At 37.2% G+C, this 19,327-nt stretch overlaps 1 protein-coding gene across 2 annotated transcripts in view; it reads right to left on the bottom strand.

Moving 5' to 3' along the window:
• The window catches only part of LOC103487197 (uncharacterized), a 44,528-nt gene extending 25,633 nt beyond the window's left edge, over nt 1-18,895 (bottom strand). The window contains exons 1-13 of one of the 2 annotated variants that reach the window (XM_008445428.3): nt 18,621-18,895; nt 17,582-17,705; nt 17,399-17,461; nt 16,311-16,412; nt 16,043-16,211; nt 15,766-15,864; nt 15,475-15,624; nt 7,810-7,849; nt 5,420-5,477; nt 5,244-5,326; nt 5,038-5,136; nt 4,823-4,938; nt 4,635-4,753 (exon numbers count right to left, since the gene is read on the bottom strand). In XM_008445428.3, coding sequence (XP_008443650.2) covers nt 4,635-4,753; nt 4,823-4,938; nt 5,038-5,136; nt 5,244-5,326; nt 5,420-5,477; nt 7,810-7,849; nt 15,475-15,624; nt 15,766-15,864; nt 16,043-16,211; nt 16,311-16,412; nt 17,399-17,461; nt 17,582-17,705; nt 18,621-18,728 — 1,330 coding nt within the window. In that variant the 5' untranslated portion in view covers nt 18,729-18,895. Of the gene's footprint in view, nt 1-4,634; nt 4,754-4,822; nt 4,939-5,037; nt 5,137-5,243; nt 5,327-5,419; nt 5,478-7,809; nt 7,850-15,474; nt 15,625-15,765; nt 15,865-16,028; nt 16,212-16,310; nt 16,413-17,398; nt 17,462-17,581; nt 17,706-18,620 lie in introns of those variants that run through there. The other variant, XM_051081654.1, reaches the window with a different exon arrangement.
• Nucleotides 18,896-19,327: the final 432 nt, after the last annotated feature.

The following is a 19,327-nucleotide window of genomic DNA, read 5'->3' as shown; positions in this document are numbered from 1 at the left end:
ATAAGTTGTGCATCTATGACCTTGAGTTCTAGGGTAAACCAAAAAAAAAAAAAAAAGAGAGAGAGAGAGAATGACACTCAACTCAAAAATAGAAAGCCCTTTTGGCTCAGGAAACCATCAAGTTAACATTCAGTTGAGATGTTAAGTCTCTCATTAGTCTACATGAAGAAGTATAATATATTCTGCAGGAAAAAAAATTCAAATAATATCAACTATTATTTGTTTGGTTGTTTTTCCATTATTATTAGAATAGATGTGTTATTGTTAGAAACAGTGGGCTTGTTGTCTATTGAAAGCACAAGGGTAGTTTTGTAATTCATGTTACCCTATTTTTTCTTTCCTTTTTTTAACAAGGACCATATTGCCTATTGCCTCCATCTAGCCGCACAACCTACTGCCGCTGATTTCCTCACCTGCCTCTGCTACAGACTCTAACAACCCTAGGCTACCCAACCACTTTTCAGCCACAAGCCCTAGGACAGCCGAACAACCCTCTAATGAGTTCTCACCTCCATCCTAACGAAAATTACACCCTACCGGAACTCCATAACCAGCCGGAATTTGATGTTGGTGAGTCCTCGACACAATCCAACCCAAAGATGCAGGATACCACCCGATAATAGTTGGCTTTGATTCAGCAACAACTTGCAGCATTTGAGGCAACGCTCGGAGCCCCTACACACACCTAGTCCTGACATGCCGACTGACTTGCCGATGTATTCCAAGAATTCCATAACTTCGTTCCTTAATTTGTCTCCTACTTGCATGTTTAGTTTTGTGGCATAGACTACAGGTGTCTTTACAAGGGGGAACACTAAATGGCCAAAACTACTTTTTTTGTCACAATCTATTAAAATGATCCTTGAAGGGGGCCACAAATTTATCTTTCTGAAAGGAGAGATACCTAGCCTTCTACCAAGTGATCCTCAGGAACGATTCTGGAAAGGGGAGGTTTCTCTTATTCGAGCCACATTAATCAACATGGAGCCATAGATTGGCAAGCCCTTGTTGTATGCTGCAACTGCTAAAGATATTTGAGACACAACTCAGAAACTATATTCGAAGTGTTAGAATGCCTCTCAACTCTACACACTACCAAAACAAGTCCATGAATGCACGCAGAGGACTATGGATGTAACATCCTATTTTAACAAACTCTTTCTTGTTTGGCAGAAAATGGACCTTTGCAGAGAAATTGCCTAGAACTATCCCAGTGATACAGTACTCTAGAATTGAAGAGGTTGACAGAATATACGACTTCCTGGTTGGCCTCAATTTGAAATTCAATGTAGTCCATGGGCGTGTATACTAGGCCAAGGTCCTACTCCCTCCCTTATGGAGGTTTGTTCAAAAGTCCAGCTTAAGGAAGACCGTACAAGCACTATAAATATTCTGACCACCTTTGCCATTGATTGCGCTACCTCCAGTGTGAGGTCCTCAACCTATTATTATAGTGAGAAGAACAACAAAAAACCGGTCTCTATCTGTGAGCATTGCAAGAAACAATGGCACACCAAGAAACTATGTTGGAAATTACATGGCCATCCCCAAGAGGTAAGAAACATCCTCCGAACGACAAAAAGAATACAGTGCAAGCTTATGTGAGTGAGTCTGCTAGAACTTCTCAACCATCTAGTCACACTAGAAACCAAAAACTATCCTAGTCCAGTCATACTACGAGCTATTGCCCAGTTAGGATCTTAATTCCTCAGTCTTATCAATGCAGGATTCAAGTGCCACAGAACATCTAACAGGTTCTACTAAGAATTTTGTTTTCCATTTTTTATGTGCCGGTAATGAAAAAATTAGAATTGCAAATGGCTCCTTGGCCCACATTGCTCGAAATGGGCAATTTTTTCCCTTTGAAGGGCTACCATTACATAATTTGTTGTATGGGTCCAAAATTTCTTATAATTTGCTATCTATAAGCAAGATTACTTGTGAGCTGAACTGCAAGGCAGCTTTCTTACCTAATTTTGTTTCTTTTTCAGCTCAGGAAGGATGATTGGCACTGCCTGGCACAGTAGGGGACTCTACATCCTTGGCAATGATGCTTCCTCTAGTAGCACTTCTTTTTTTTTTCCCCCTTTTTAAAAAGGAAACGAGTCTCACTATTATTAATATTGAATGTTGACACTCCTTAGTGCTCTCATCATATCCATGAAGCGAAAATAAAAACCCTAGTAGCACTTCTAGGACTAGCTTTTTATCTTCGTACTTTATTATTTTTGAAAAGATTGTATGTTTAGCATTTCCACCACCCGAATTTTCAATATACGGAACATTATTTCCCCATCTTTTCATCAATGTTGATTTTTCTACCTTACCTTCTGATGTTTGTATTTGGGCTAAACAGCATCAAGTCTCATTTCCCTCACAACCATATAAACCAACCCAACCTTTCACCTTTGTCCACTTTTGGTGGTCGTCCAAGGTTACTATCACTTCTGAGAAACGGTGGTTTGGGACATTCATTGATGACCATACCCGTCTTACCTGGGTCTTTCTCATCTCCAACAAATTTGAGGTCATTTCCATAGTCCAGGACTTCTATCACACTATAGAAACGCAATTCAATGCAAAAATTACAATTCTACGGAGTGACAATGGTCGTGAGTTTCAAAACCATTCCCTTAATGAGTTTCTGTCCTCCAAAGGGATTGTTCATCAGAGCTAATGTGCTTATATCCATAGAAAATGGGGTTACCAAGAAAAAAATTGGCACCTTGATGAGTATGATTTGTCTCTTGAAATACCTATTGCGCTAAGGAAAGGTACTAGATCCTGCACAAAGCACTCCATCTATAACTATGTCTCTTACGAGAATTTATCTCTCCAATTCATAGTGCTTTTACAACCAGTCTTGACTCCACCGTGATACCTAAGGACATCCACATTGCATTAGAGTGCCCTGAATGGAAAACTGCATTCATGGAAGAGATGAAAGCCCTTGAAAAGAACAATACTTTGGAGCTTTGTGCTCTCCCTAAAGGGCATAAAACTATGGGATGTAAATGGGTGTTTACTCCCAAGTACAAGGCAGATGGAACTCTAGACAAACACAAGGCCAGGTTAGTAGCTAAAGGGTTCACTCAGACTTGTAGGGTTGACTACTCTGAGACTTTTTCTTCTGTTACAAAGCTAAACATTGTTAGGGTCCTATTGTTTGTTGCTATGAATAAAGATTGGCCCCTGTATCAACATGTTAAGAACACGTTCTTGAATAAAGACTTAGAAGAGGAAGTGTGTATGAGCCCTCCTCCACGCTTTGAAGCCTAGTTCGATTATCAAGTTTGCAACCTTTGAAAATCCTTGTATGGGTTGAAACAATCACCGAGAGCTTAGTTTGACAAGTTTGCTACCTTTGTCAAGTCCCAAGGATATAGTCAGGGACATTCTGATCACACTTTATTCACAAAAGTCACCAAGGCTGGGAAGATTGTTGTGTTGATTGTCTGCGTTGATGACATTGTGTTATCTGGGAACGACATCGTTGAGATCCTCCAACTTGAAAAGAAGATGGGGGATGAGTTTGAGATTAAAAACTTGGGAAATCTAAAATACTTCCTTAAGATAGAGGTAGCCAGATCTAAAGAAAGTATCTTTGTATCTTAGAAAGTACACCCTTGATTTGTTGACTAAAACAAGTATGATGGGATATCAACCTGCTGATAGGCCTATCGAGTTCAATGCTACACTGAGAAATTCAGTTGATAAAGTTACAGTTGATAAAGAAAAATATCAGCACCTGGTGGGGAAGTTAATCTACTTATCTCACACTAGACCGAATATCTCCTATGTTGTGAGTACAATTAGTTAGTTCATGCAGACTCCTTACGAGGAACACATGGAGGCAGTTATTAGAATTCTGAGATATTTGGAAACTACTTTTGGTAATGGGTTGATGTTCAGGAGGACTGACACAAGGTGTACTATACCGATTCTAACTGGACAGGGTCTGTTGTTGATAGAAAATCCACCTTTGGGTATTGTACTTTTGTGTGGGGAAATCTCGTTACTTGGAGGAGTAAGAAACAAGGAGTTGTGGCCATAAACAGTGCTGAAGTCAAGTACAGGTTATGAGTTTCGGGATATGTAAGGAAATCTAGCTCCAAAAGGTTTTATCTGATTTTTGTTATGAGGTGCCTATGAAATTATTTTGCGAAAATAAGGATGCTTTTAGCATCCCTAATAACCCGGCTCAACATAATAGAACCAAATATGTGGAGATTGATAGACACTATATTAAAGAAAAACTGGACAATGGTAGCATATGTATTCCTTGCATTCCCTCAAGCCAACAAATTGCTAATATTCTCACTAAGGGGCTTCTCAGATAGAGTTTTGATTCTTCCGTTGGCAAGTTGAGTTTTATTGATGTTTACGTCCCAACTTGAGGGGAGTGTTAGAATTAGTAGGTTTGTTGTGTGTTGAAAGCCCAAGGGTAGTTTGTAATCTATGTTACCCTATTTTTTCTTTCCTTTTTTTAATAAGGCTCATTTTGCCTATTAAGTTCCCCCTCATACTATTTTACGATATAAGAAAATAATAAGAAATTCAGCCTCCCTGTACTAGGGTTTCTACATACATAATTTGAAAAAAGATTGTTTTGGCAAAACTAATGTCATCAATACCTTGAACGGCACCAACAGTCTTTTCAACATTTGGTAGGCTTAACTCAGTTCGTACACCTTCGCCACCAACAGCAGGACCCCATGAAAAAGGGCCTGCATTTAAATCAATAAATGCCCACCTATTGCAAAGCAGATATCAATGATGTAATACTGTATCATAATATACATGCACACATAGCGCTACCTACCTGTCATTGCCAATCCATGTGTCTGTGAGACATTCAGCATGGAAACCACTGAAATCAAAAGATTTTGATTCTTTATCAAGACGAAGCCTCATATCTCTATCCTTCTCCTTCAATATCTAGATCAAACAAAAATAAGAACATACCAGAAGGAAAAAAATCATCATAAACTATTGCCTAAGATATTTTAGCCACAAAAACATGTGAATCATATGTACCTGCAAAACTTTGTTTTGAATGATGTCAGCAGTCTCTTTTCCTTGATACGATTCACTGACTTTTCTTAGGGCATCTTGGCAGATGTTGTACCATTCCATCTTCATATAAAAACCATAAAGATTTGAAATCATTCAAAAATCTAAACTGTCAGTCAGTGGAGTTGATGGAATTTTATTTCAACGGTCTGATTAACAAGGATGCTTACAGTATCAGTGTCTTCAGCTATTGTCCATGCAAATTTGCTCATGGGATGCTTTTCATATAAAGGCCTTTTAATCTTCTCAAGGGCTGTCAATCATAATATCATAGAATTTTGTAAACTCTTATAACTAGTACAGAGAAGGAATTTTGAAAAAAAAACGCAAAAAGAATTGATCATACCAAGATTAGTTTCTGGGGTACTTTCTGATTGAAGAATTCTTGATTGCAAGTGTGTGTTCTATTAGAAACCAATCAATCACCGTTAATCTCATCAATAAGAGAATTAACATTATCATAAAAAATTATTTAAAAATACCAGAAACTAGAATAAAGAACCAAGGGAAAAACACTCCAAAAATTGCATGATATAAGTAAATTCGCATTAACAAATACTGAGTACTAAGCTAAGGCACCAGCTTATTCTTGTATAAGTTCCTCTTTTCAGCTATTGTGGTAGTCATTCGAATTATCTTAGGAGCTGAACTTGTTTTGATGGATCTTTTATTTCTTGGTTGTTCACTTTTGATTGTTGTTTTAACATCCTATTACGTTTTCTAATTCTATTTTCTTTCACTCCCTTTGAGAGGTTGTAGCCTTGAACATTTCCCTTTCCTTTGTAGAAGTCGTCTCTTGTTAAACAAATACATATATTATGCTAAGTTGCTAACATAGTTTCTGGCGTTATCAAAGTTTGCACGTGTTCGTCACACTTAGGCACATGGGGGAGCACTAAATTGTTCCTTTTATAATGATTTTACTATGCTCAACACCTCAAAATTCCTTTTTTTAAACAAGACAAAACCCAATACATGAAAAAGAGAATGATGCTCAAAGATACAAAGTTCCAAAATCCAAACAGCGGAGACCAAGTACCTCCCTCCAAGCTTCCAACTTATTCAGAAGTTTGAAAGCTATAATGGTTGAAGTAGAAAAATCCAAGTACATCCCTCCAAGCTTCCAACTTATTCAGAAGTTTGAAAGCTATAATGGTTGAAGTAGAAAAATCCTTCCTAGGTAACAAAAAAAAATATTGGAGCTGAATCTCAAATTAAGTATGTTTGTTTCAAAATCAATGACTCATTCTTCCTGAGGAGAGATTAAAGAAGCTATTGCAGAAAATTTCAAGTCCGAAGTTCCAATTAATGCTTTTTTGGATAGATCAAATTCTTCCTTTGGGAAGTTAGTCACAATGCCATCAATACTAATGACAGAATGCAGCACCACCTCCCCTACATGGCCATCTCTACACACTGCTGCCACTTACGTAAGTTGGGTCCTGACTCATCTAGCCTTCTTTTCATACACTGTCAATTTGCTGAGGTTTTGGAAGGAAATCCTCCCTTCTTTTGGATTCCATAAAGCCCTCCCTAAAGATACTATTGGAGCCCTCACCCTACACTCTCAATGGTCATCCCTTCACTAAACACAAGAAAATTACGTGGATAAGGAGAGAAACAAGCACTTCTTCACAGACAAGGGAAGCTCTTTTGATAGCTAATTTGATCTTACATTTCATGCTATGAGTTGGTGTAAATGCACATCTTTATTTAAATCATACAATCTTACTTCCCTATTGACCAATTGGAGAAATATCATGCAACTCCATTGGCTTTGTCTTTAGCCCCTTTTGTAAATTTCATACATCAATGAAATTCATTTCTTATCAAAAATAAATAAATAAATAATCCTTTTTTGGATGATAAAACCTTGATCCACTTCAGAAAGGATATCGGTTCTTTCACATTTGCAGGAAAAACGATACCTTCATGGTAAATTCTATTTAAAAATTGAGCATTGGTCCGAGGAGACGCATTCACTTTTAGAATTCATCAAACACTATAGGGGAAGAGTTTAATTAAAATCCTACCATTACAATTTTGGAACACCCTCTCTTCGAAGCCATAGGTATTCAACTAGGTGCTTTTGTGAGTATTTCACCACAGACACATAATTGCATTGATTGCTCTTCAGCAATATTGGAAGTGGAAAGAAACAAGTGTGGTTTTATCCCAGCAACATTAGTCATCAAGGAGAATTTTCTAGGAGAATTTTCCCCCCAAATTTGGAGATTTTGGCTCTGTTTCAGCTCCGGCCATTCTATTATCAGACATTTCCATTAGGTGCAAAGCACTTCTCAAATCCTTTGGATGGAGCTCGAATTCAAAAAGTTTTCAAAGATGAAAAGACCAATGTGCTTGAAGAAGTTTTGGAGCCAGAAATTCTAAATTCTCCATGAATTAATCACGGTGATTGAAAGGGAAAGGGCGGAAAACCTTTAATATTTGTGCATCAATAGTGTGCATAATCATGTTTCTTTGAAAATAACATACCAGCATGTTCAAATTTGTAGATATGTGTCCATGTCCATGTTTGTTACGTATGAAGAAGTTTTGAATATTTTCGTTGTTCTTAAAACAAAACAAAAACTTTAAAGAAAACAGATATTTCATTGATAAATAAAATATACAGAGGACAATGTGGACCAAATAGCGTCAAAGCCCAGAAGTAGATTACATAAAGGTTTTCCAGTTACGCCAAGAGAATAGAAAGGGGAAAAAAGAAGTGAATACCTCTTTAAGAAAGTTTATCTCAGATTCAGATAAACCTTTCCTGCAATAGTATTAAAATAATCAATTAGTATCTTTTATGTTTCAACACATTAACATCTGACAAGGCTCACTCCACAAACCTTGCTTCTATTAAAATTATTCAAGTCAGAGATCTGTATTTAAATCACTTAGATTGTTGCATTCTTGTATAATGGTGCCAGCCATAAATTATTTATAATGCTTGCATGATTTGTTCATGTGAATTTACAGCAATCAGAAAGCAAAACCAAAAAGATAAAATTGGAAGGTTCAGCTTACCATGGTGCTTAAAATTAGAAGTTGTATCATATAGTCTTCCATTATCAAGCCAAAAGACAAAGGTAGCTTCAGATTATGGAATGGCATCTTTGAACAAAAAGAGCAATTTTTTTACCTTTGTTGACTTTGTGGTGGGTGATGGGAGAGACATAAAGTTTTGGGAGCATAGTGGGTCTTTTCTGTAGAACACTTGAAAGAGAGGGTTTGCAGATTAGAAGAGAGAGAGATATCAATCGAATTGCAATCTGTGCAATTTGGATTTCCTTTATACTGTAATCGTTGATTGAATTCAATAAAGAAGAATTTTCTATCAATAGTTTCTGTGATGGATTTGAGATCCAACATATTAGTATCAAAGCATCACCTTGGGAAAATCGAAGATGATGGCTAAGAAACATGAAGAACAATTTGAATCGTTGGAGCAAGAAGTCGCGAAAATGAAGACCGATCTTTAGAAGTTACCGGTGATAGAGGAGAAATTATGAAGAACATCAAATGACTGAGTACGCAAGGAGAAAAACAACAACAGCAGCAACAGACCTTGATGAAGAACCTGGATCGATTAAGTACGAGAGCCGAAACTCAACAGCAGCGACACCAGGTACTTATGAAATACATTGAATGTATTGTTAATGAAAAATCGGATACCATGACAAAAATTGAAGGTTCATCTAGTAAAATGAAGGAAAATGGAGGGAAAAATTTTTGAATGAGTCTACTGGTGAAGAAGGTTCGGAGGAGAGTAAAAAAAAGAAGGAAGAGGACGATAAAATTGTTGATCGAAGTAAGTTTAAAAAAGTGGAAATTTCTGTGTTTAGGGGAAACGATCCGAATTCATGGCTATTTAAAGCCGATCGTTATTTCCAGATTTACAAACTTACTGATTCGAAGAAGATAGTATCGGTGATCAGTTTTGATGGACCATCACTTGATTGGTTCCGATCACAGGAGGAGCGCGATAAATTCAAAGATTGGTCTGACCTAAAGATTCAACTATTGGAGAGGTTCCGATCAATAAGAGAGGGATCGTTGTATGGTCGTTTCTTTGCGATCAAGCAAACAACAACCGTAGAGGAGTATCTAAATTCATTCGATAAATTGGTAGTACCATTATCGGACTTGTCTAACAGAGTGCTTGAGGAAACTTTTATGAATGGATTATTTCTGTGGATCAGGGCAGAAGTTGAATATTATGAACCAGTTGGGCTTCCTAAAATGATGAGATAGGCCCAAAAGGCTGAAATTAGGGAAATGATTCATAGAAAGGCCAATTTATAGGGATATATGGGAGGAAAATATCCCTATCATTCGGCGAATTTCAACAAGACCAATACCTTCCCTAATTTGAATGAGAGTAATGCAGGAAATATCACACCAATGAGAACTATTACCTTACGAGGATCAGCAAATGGAGAAGTAAAACGAGCAAAAGATTATCTGATGTCGAATTTAAAGCCAAGAGAGAGAAAGGCTTGTGTTTCAAATGTGATGAGAAATACTATTCTGGACACAAATGTAAAGAAGTAGCATTGAGGGAATTACAAATGTTTATGGTTAGAGACGATAATACAGAGGATAATGAAAGGGGAGTATTATGAACAGAAGGAGCTGAATAATGGTTGAATTAGATGAGAAAGTGAAGGTTGTGGTGGAGCTTTCGATTAACTCTGTTATAGGACTCGCAAACCCAGGTACCATGAAGGGCGGGGGAAGGCTTTTGGGGAAAGAAATAGTTGTGTTAATAGATTGTGGAGCAACACATAACTTTATATCAGAAAAGTTAGTGACTGAATTGAAGTTACATACCAAAGATACCTCTGATTATGGGGTTATCTTGGGTTCAGGCACAGACATCAAGGGAAAGGGAATCTGCGAGAATGTAAAGATCATGCTGAATGATTGGAGAGTGGTTGCTGAAACTTTACCACTGGAATTAAGAGGGGTTATCTTGGGTTCAGGCACAGACATCAAGGGAAAGGGAATCTGCGAGAATGTAAAGATCATGCTGAATGATTGGAGAGTGGTTGCTGAATTTTTACCACTGGAATTAAGAGGGGTTATCTTGGGTTCAGGCACAGACATCAAGGGAAAGGGAATCTGCGAGAACGTAGAGATCATGTTGAATGATTGGAGAGTGGTTGCTGAATTTTTACCACTGGAATTAAGAGGGGTTATCTTGGGTTCAGGCACAGACATCAAGGGAAAGGGAATCTGCGAGAATGTAGAGATCATGTTGAATGATTGGAGAGTGGTTGCTGAATTTTTACCATTGGAATTAATAGGAGTTGATGCCATCCTTGGAACGTAGTGGCTCTATTCATTAAGGGTCACGGAGATGAATTGGCGCAATTTAACAATGACCTTCCAGGAGAACAAAAAGGTGGTAATCAAGGGAGATCCTAGTCTACAAAGACTAGAGTCAGTTTGAAAACTCTGGTGAAAACTTGGACTGATTCAGATCAAGGCTATTTAGTTGAACGCAGGACATTAGAAGGGTTGATATCAGTGAATTAAATTATAGTAGAAGAAGAAATACCACAAGTTCCTACAAAGATCGATAGAGTACCGGTTCAATTGAAGGATGTGTTTGATTGGCCAGAAGAATTACCACCAAGAAGAGCCATTAAACATCGTATTCATTCGAAAATGGGAACTGATCCAGTAAATGTGCGACCTTACAGGTATGGTTTTCAACAGAAGGCAAAAATGGAACGATTAGTGGACGAAATGCTCGCTTTAGGAGTAATACGACCAAGCACAAGTCCTTACTCAAGTCTTGTGTTGTTGGTTAAGCAAAAAGACGGCAGTCGGAGATTCTGGGTTGACTATAGGGCCCTCAACAAAGCCACAATCCCAGATAAGTTCCCTATTCCTGTCATAGAAAAATTATTTGATGAATTGAATGGTGCGAATTTATTTTATAAGATTAATCTTAAGGCCAGATACCATCAAATTAGAATGAATAAGGAGGATGTAGAAAAGACAGCATTTAGGACCCAAGTCACTTTGAATTTCTAGTGATGCCTTTTGGTCCAACAAATGCTCCGACTACGTTTCAATCTTTAATGAACTCTATCTTCAGGTCCTATTCGAAAAAGTTTGTCTTAGTTTTCTTTGACGACATTTTGATTTACAGTAGGGAAATGGATGAACATTTGCAGCACTTGGAGATTGTGTTAGAAGTTTTACATGAGCATAAACTGTATGCTAACAAAAAGAAGTGCAGCTTTGCTTATCCAAGAGTTGATCATTTAGGTCATATTGTTTCTGGAAGAGGTGTGGAGGTTGATCCAGAAAAAATAAGATCTATTATTAAACAGTGGCCCATTCCAACTAATGTAAGAGAAGTGAGAGGGTTTCTTGGGCTAACCAGGTATTACAGAAGGTTTGTCCAAAACTATGGTACAATTGCAGCACCATTGACCCAATTGCTTAAGTTGGGAGCTTTTAAGTGGACAGATGAAGCTCAAATAGCCTTCGCAAGATTACAAGAAGCGATGATGACATTACCAGTTTTGGCACTGCCTGATTTTAGTGTGACTTTTGAAGTGGAGACAGATGCTTCAAGGTTTGGGGTAGGAGCTGTATTGATGCAGAACAAGCATCCCATAGCATTTTTCAGTCATATTTTGGCTGTAAGAGATCGTGCAAAACCGGTTTATGAGCGGGCGGGAACTCATGGTAATGGTATTGGTTGTGCAACAATGGAGGCCATACCTATTGAGAAGGAAGTTTATAGTGAAGACAGACCAACGTTCCATTAAATTTTTGCTTGAGCGACGCGTGATACAACCACAGCATCAAAAGTGGATTGCGAAATTGTTGGGGTACTCATTCGAAGTTGTATATAAACCAGGGCTTGAAAATAAAGTTGCGGATGCTTTATCTAGGATGCCACCAGCAGTGCATCTAAATCAACTCACAGCTCCAGCAATATTTGACTTGAAGGTTATTAAAGAAGAAGTTGAGAAGGATGAACGATTGAAGGGAGCACTGTTGAAACTACAGAATAAGTAAAAAATTATTCTGTACAGAATGAGATGCTGCAATACAAAGGAAGATTGGTGATTGCAAAGACTTCTTTAATTCCATCCATCCTACACATATATCACGACTCTGTTTTTGGGGGTCATTCAGGATTTCTTAGACCTCACAAGAGGCTGACCAGTGAATTATATTGGGATGGAATGAAACATGATGTGCAGAAATATTGTGAAGAATGCACTGTGTGTCAAAGAAACAAATCCATATCTTTAACCCCTGCTGGTTTGCTTACCCCATTGGAGATTAGGGTGTGGGAGGGCATTTCGATGGATTTTATTGAAGGTTTACCTAAGGCAGCTGGATATTAAGTTATTTTGGTGATTGTTGATCGTGTAAGTAAATGTGGACATTTCTTGATTCTTAAACATCCATAAGATGCTAAAACAATTGCTGACTTATTTGTGAAGGAGATAGTGAGATTACATGGATTTCCACAATCCATTGTTTCTAATAGAGATAGGATCTTTCTAGGTAATTTTTGGAAAGAACTATTTCGATTGGCTGGCACTAAACTGAATAAAAGTACAGCATATCACCAACAAACTGATGGCCAAACAAAGGTAGTTAACAGCTCTGTTGAAATTTATTTAAGGTGTTTCTGTGGAGAAAGGCCAAAGGAGTAAGTTAAGTGGATTCCATGAGCAGAGTACTGGTATACTACTACATACCAAAGATCTTTGGGCACTTCCCCTTTTCAAACAGTCTATGGAAGAATGCCACCACCACTCATCTACTATGGTGATCAAGATACTTCTAACTCTACCCTAGATCAACAACTTAAAGGAAGGGACATAGCGCTTGGAGCAATGAAAGAACATTTGAGAGTAGCACAAGAGAAGATGAAGTCTTATGCAGACATGAAGCGCAAACATGTTGAATTTGAAGAGGGTGACATGGTTTATTTGAAGTTACGACCGTACAAGCAGGTTTCTATGGAAAGAGGAGGAATGAGAAACTTTCTCCTAAGTATTTTGGCCCTTATAAAATCCTCAAGAGAATTGGGCCTGTTGCATACAAATTGGAACTACCACCGGCAGCTACTATTCACCTTGTTTTTCATGTGTCACAATTGAAAAGAGCTTTTGGTGAATGCCAGAATCCGCAAGTACCAGATGAGGCTTATGGATATCAGAAAAATGATAAAGGTAGTTGGGAGGTACTAATGAGCTGGAAAGGATTGCCAAGTCATGAGGCGATGTGGGAGAACTATGATGATTTTCAACGGTCTTTTCCTGATTTCCACCTTGACGACAAGGTCAAACTGGAAGGGGAATGCAATGTTAGACCTCCAATCATACATCAATATCGTAGGAGAGAGAAGAGGAATGAAACAAACTGTGATAGTCTTTAGTGAAGGGGGGACCACTAGGAATGGGAATAGAATAGCCTATAAATAGAAAGGATTGTTACAATTAGAGTCGGTTAGCATTTTATGAGAAATAAAGGGTCTTTTTTGTAGAACACTTGAAAGAGAGGGTTTGCAGATTAGAAGAGAGAGATCAATTGAATTGCAATTTGTGCAATTTGGATTTCCTTTATACTGTAATCATTGATTGAATTCAATAAAGAAGAATTTTCTATCAATAGTTTCTGCGTTGGATTTGAGATCCAACATAATAGAACCAAGCTTTCGGTGAGGTTGGAGGCTTCGGGTCAATTTCCAACTAAGTCTACTTTCCTTAAGTTGACAATGAGGGCCACTAAAGTCAATCTCCCATTGGCCAATCTTATTTGGAAAATTCCTAGAAAAACAAAGTTCTTCCTTTGGTCCCTCGCCTATAGAAGTCTGAATACCCAGGATAAGCTCCAAAGGAAGTTTCCAAATTGGAATCTCTCCCCTTCCATGTGCCCTCTTTGTCAGAAGGAGGCTGAGACTTTAGACCATATTTTCTTACGCTATGAGTTCACTTCCAAAGGGTGGAATAGGATTTTTGATACTTTTGGGTTGGATGGATGTCTCCCCTTGCAAATTGATGATTGGATGATGGAGGGTTTGAATAAGGGCAGCTTTTGTGAAAAAGGAAGAATTTCATAGAGTTGTGCAATCCACGCAATTTTGTGGCATCTTTGGAACAAAAGAAATAGTGGGGTGTTCAATGATAAGTTTAGTTCTTTTGATTATTTTTGAGACCCGGGGGGGGGGGAGGGGGGCCTCAACTCACGCCCTTGGGCTGTTATCCCCTCTTGATATTTATATATATATTCTCTGTTTCCTATCAAAATATATATATATATAGTCTTCCATTATCAGACTTCAGACACAACAGTAACTATAGCTATCTATTTCCTTAGTACAACAAATGTGAGCATGGAGATTTGATTCTCCAACCTCAAGGGAACAAGTAGATGCCAGCTACCAGATACCACTAAGCTATGCTCGTGTGTGGGCAACTATATCTATTTCCTTTTAACCAGAACCAAATGAACTCACATAATAGCAGAGTGTTCTTCTCAAGGAAGATAGTGGGTGTAAGAAACGGAAATGGTAGAGAAAAGGATATGTGAAGGTGAGGTAGTGTGTCTCACCCCGTTGAATGTTGCTCAATGGAGATGAGAGAGCCAAAAGTGTGGGCCTGGTGGGGAGACTATGAAGGTGGGAAGGGAAAAGGAAACGAGGTGGACTGGGTTGGGGGATAGATAGCTCATCTCTTTCTATAATTTTTCAAAAATTGCGATATTGCCTATTTTATTATAAAAGTATATCATATCACTTTTCTACGACCCTAACTAACCCTCAAAGGACTAAACTGGAAATTTTCCTAAAACTTAGAGTTGAAAGTGTAAGTTTTCACAACCTAGAGACTGAATAGACAACTGTTCTCAAAAAAAAATAATAATAACAACCCAAAAAGGATTGCAGCCTGCAAAGCTCTGCAAAAATCAGACTAATACAAGACCCAAATGACAATGCCAAGTGCCAACTTCCAAACACCACCAAAGGAAAAGAAGAGAAACATGAGAATCTAGAAAGAAACATATGCACATCTTCAGCCTTTATTTAAAGAGAGTGTGATTCCAGTTTATTCAAAATAACTAATTTCCTTACGCAAGATTAACAAACAAGGATATGCTGAGCTGACAATATTCTAACTGCTTTCCATGAACATGGTCATACACTTTCTGTGGATTTGATTTCTTTATAAGATACAATTAGATTGCAATATTTAACAGATTCCAAGACCATTCAAGATGGACCAGAGAGAGAAAGGAAAAACCTCCGTTTCCATCGCTGAGGGTTCAACTGTCTGGTAGTATTAGAGTTCAGGAAAGGAACAAAGCAAACAAACAAAAATGCAGTAAGGATTTGCTAAGAATTTTACATACCGGTATCCATATCTGGCCCTTTCTGAGTCACGCTTGAGATTTAGAATAAAAATGTTGTAAGCATTTTCAAGTTGAAGGTACTCCACAAAGCTAGTGAAAAGTACATCCATCAGGTCCACGTCTACTTGCCAAAGAGCATCATTCCCATCCCTGCAGCCATGGGATACAAAAATAATAAATTTTAATTTAGAAAAATAAAAAAGCTAACATTGCTCAAATAGCTTCAACAATGAGAAGATATTGAGATAAAAAATGATAAAACTAACAAAATTACAATGCTAGAAAAGTTACCCATTATTGGATACAACTTCTTTGCGGGATAAGACATTTCTTGCAAGCTCAAAGATTGAAGTAACCTTCTCACCCGTTTGAATTACATGAACAGAAAAACTGCAAGATTTCAACAACATTTTCATGAGAAGATTAAAGATTTCATTTCAAACTTTGTAGGCATGAGCTAAATTGTCATTTGCTAACTTATGACAAACATAAAATAAGAAATCTAACTTTCTCAAAGAAGTACACCAACTTCGGCACCCATATATACAAAGTACCAGTTAAGCATTACTTGTAGTTTGTGTGACTGATGAGGGGTAGTTGGTGCCTCAAAACTTTGTCCATGCTCATCTTATAAAACGGGGTTAGCACCTCCCTAACTTGTGGAATCCGTGTATGTTCAAAGATATGATCAAGTTTAATGAACCAACGTTCAAGCTCTTCTGGATGCAGCTTGAATTCTAAAAGAAAGAGACCTCTTAGATCATCCATATAACAACTTCAAACCAAAGTTAAAAGTCCAACCATTAAACAAGTTCACATTCAGGAGAATTTCATACCATGGTTGCCTTTCCCTTCAAATCCTATAAAAATGAAATTCACAGGGACTGGAAGGTACAGGGAATCAACTTCAAGAAGCTTTAAGTAATTTGCTACATTACCTGCAATAGAAGTTGGACGTGAAAAAGAGACTTTTAAGGTGCCCTTGCTTTTTCAATGTATAGGTTCTCACATCATATTACTGTAGAGACTTCAAGAAATTTCACTATAGAAATTTATGGAAGAAAGAGATGTAGAAAAGAATGAGATTTAGCATAGACCCAGGAAGGATTAGGAAATTACCAAAAAGAATAAATAGTTCAAATAATAATTATATGAAATGAGAAACAAACATATATATTTTCTTTTAAACGGAAACAAGCATCAGTACAAGAGAATTATACTTAGGAACAATAAAGAGCAAAGAACAAAGACGTATAATAAAACTCCCTTGTCACTAACACTCAAAATGACAATACAAACAATATTCCGCACACACTCCGGATCCAAGTAGTTGCCATAAAATACGTATTTATCTTAGATCATCTTTCACAGGTACTGAAGACTTTCTAAAGGAAGATAAAAGATGAAATAATAAATTCTGTAAAACCCAACAACCAAGCTAAAGGACCTCCCCTCCAAAAACATATATCACTGTGTGAAGATCAAAAAAAAAAACTTTCTACATTTTCATTTGTAAGAAGAAACATGCAAGGAAATGAATATAACAATTTCAAGAATGTGGATAAAAATCAGCAGGGCGAGCTATTTCCCAAATGGAGGTTAAAAGATATTTCAAATGGCTCTGTATCCGGCATGAATCCATCTGTGTTGTGTTGCTGGGCTGAGATAGGACTAATTACTGAAGAGTTTTGCATTAAGAACTTTGAGATTTTGGAAGACTTATCACTCTCCCAACTAGATTTTCATCCCAGTAAAAATTCAATTTTTCATCTCACTCCACGAACTCCTCCACTTATGTGACATCTAACCAACTCCCGTCCTAAACGTAATATAAAAATAAGAAGGGCCAAAAGCCCCCAACTGTCGCAATATTTATTACACTGAGAAAACAGAAACTCTTCACTGGTTAGATGCATGTCATTACCTGCCTTTGTGTAGTTAACAACACTCATTTTCTCAGTGGTGGATGATTCCAGATCATCAAAATCTAAACACATGAATAAACAATGTGTCAAAAGAGTAAAACAAAAAAGCAAACCATTAGCAATAACCATGATTAGAGAACGTATAAGCTTTGAAGTAACAAATATAAGAAGGTTAGACATACCACCACGTATGACTGTCTCACTCCAAAACTTGCTTTTATCTTTAAGGTTAAACAAGGAAAATACAGAGGACTTTCTACTTTTACGATTTCCAGAGGAAGATGCAAAGGGTCTTGCTGCTAATAGCTGATAAGAGCACATGAAAGAAGTTAATACAAATGTATTTGCAAGTTAACACGCTAATCATTTCCCAGAGTTCATTATCCATTCTATTATTAAAAGAACTAAATGGTTCATCAGTGTTCTAGATGAAGCAGATAGCTATTGGAAACTCGTTCAAGGCTGTGCAATTTCTGACTAATCCCAAGCAGAGCAGAGTTATCCAATAAAATATTTGACGATGCGTTTTAACATAAATATTCGTTACACATTCAGAGGGAGTGATTATATACTTTTCTAGCGGAATAAGAGAGAGATTATTTTTCCAGAAAACTTTTCGTGGGTAAATGAAAAAATACATAATTTTCAAGGAAACGATGACCCAGTAGGAGAAAATTAACAACTACCAAACATAAAATCAGCTATACAAAAAGGCCAAAACAGAAACCAACAGGAAAGACTAGTTTTGATTCTGGGAAAACTAGTTGCGAGTACAACACGATGAAGAGTTGAAGGCAATCTGGTTCTGGGATTAATTTTAGGGAAAGCCTAGCGCCTTGAATGGGTAGAAATTGCCAACACTCTTTACGTATTTTCTGTTAATTTCCATTTCAATTGTTGTTCTTACATACCAATTTCATGAATTATGGTATGTTTTACTATTTACTTTTATATTATCGCTAATGTAAATTTCAGGTATCTCGGTCTAGGTCTCTCTCTTTCATTTCTTTCACCAATTTCCTTCTCCGAGACGCGATTAAACTCCAATAACTGGTTTGTTCAACTTCATGAACAAAATAGCTTAAAACAACAAATGAAAGCAATAAATACAAAAATATCCTAAACGAATTTCCAATGAAGAATGTGAAAAACGAGATAATCAACCATAAAATTCCCATTGTATTGAGAACGGAAAAGAAAATAGTTGTAATGGAATGATACCAGCAAAACAAGAAAGAGTAGCTGCAATCGCATAATCGTGAATCTCCCAGACAAGCTAAAGAGTTTAGCAGCAGCAACTGTCGAAGATCCACGATCATGACCCATCATTGATCGCAAAAGAGTTTTAGAAATTGTCGTTGAGGAAAGGTCCGAGTCGCTTTATAGTTTGCGTTCACCTCTACTAAGCAGTCCAGGCGAGGAAGATCCAAAATGGGGGAAATGAAAATGTCAATGTAAAGCATTCCCAAGGCGTTTATCAAAAATCAAAATGGTTAGAGATTTTTACTTGTTTGAGTTTGTATATTAACGGTGTTAAAAAAAACCGGTAACCCAAATTTTAATTTAGAATTGGGTTTGGTTAGACAATGAAATGAGAAAAAATTGAGTTGAGCAATGGGTCGTACAAGTAAGGAGTCGGGTTGACCCAATTCAAACTGATTATATAACTCTTTCCAATTTTCGATTTATATGTACAACATTCTTTATGTAACTAAACGCTCATTTTGTATATAATAATTGATTGCTTGGTTTTGAAAAGAATTTTATACACTATCACTTGTATTTGCTAACCAATCGTTTTAATTTTGATAAGCAATCACTTGTATGTACTGTCATTTTATTTTATTTTATTTTTGTAGACTATGGATGTGTTATTGTATCACGTACAGAATAAGATGTTATGAATAAAACATCTTTGCAAGTTTCGT

The sequence above is a fragment of the Cucumis melo genome, chromosome 2 (genome assembly GCF_025177605.1).
Source record: "Cucumis melo cultivar AY chromosome 2, USDA_Cmelo_AY_1.0, whole genome shotgun sequence".
NCBI classification, from domain to species: Eukaryota; Viridiplantae; Streptophyta; class Magnoliopsida; order Cucurbitales; family Cucurbitaceae; genus Cucumis; species Cucumis melo.
Note: the sequence above shows the minus strand (reverse complement) of the source record. Positions and strands in the feature narration are given on the sequence as shown.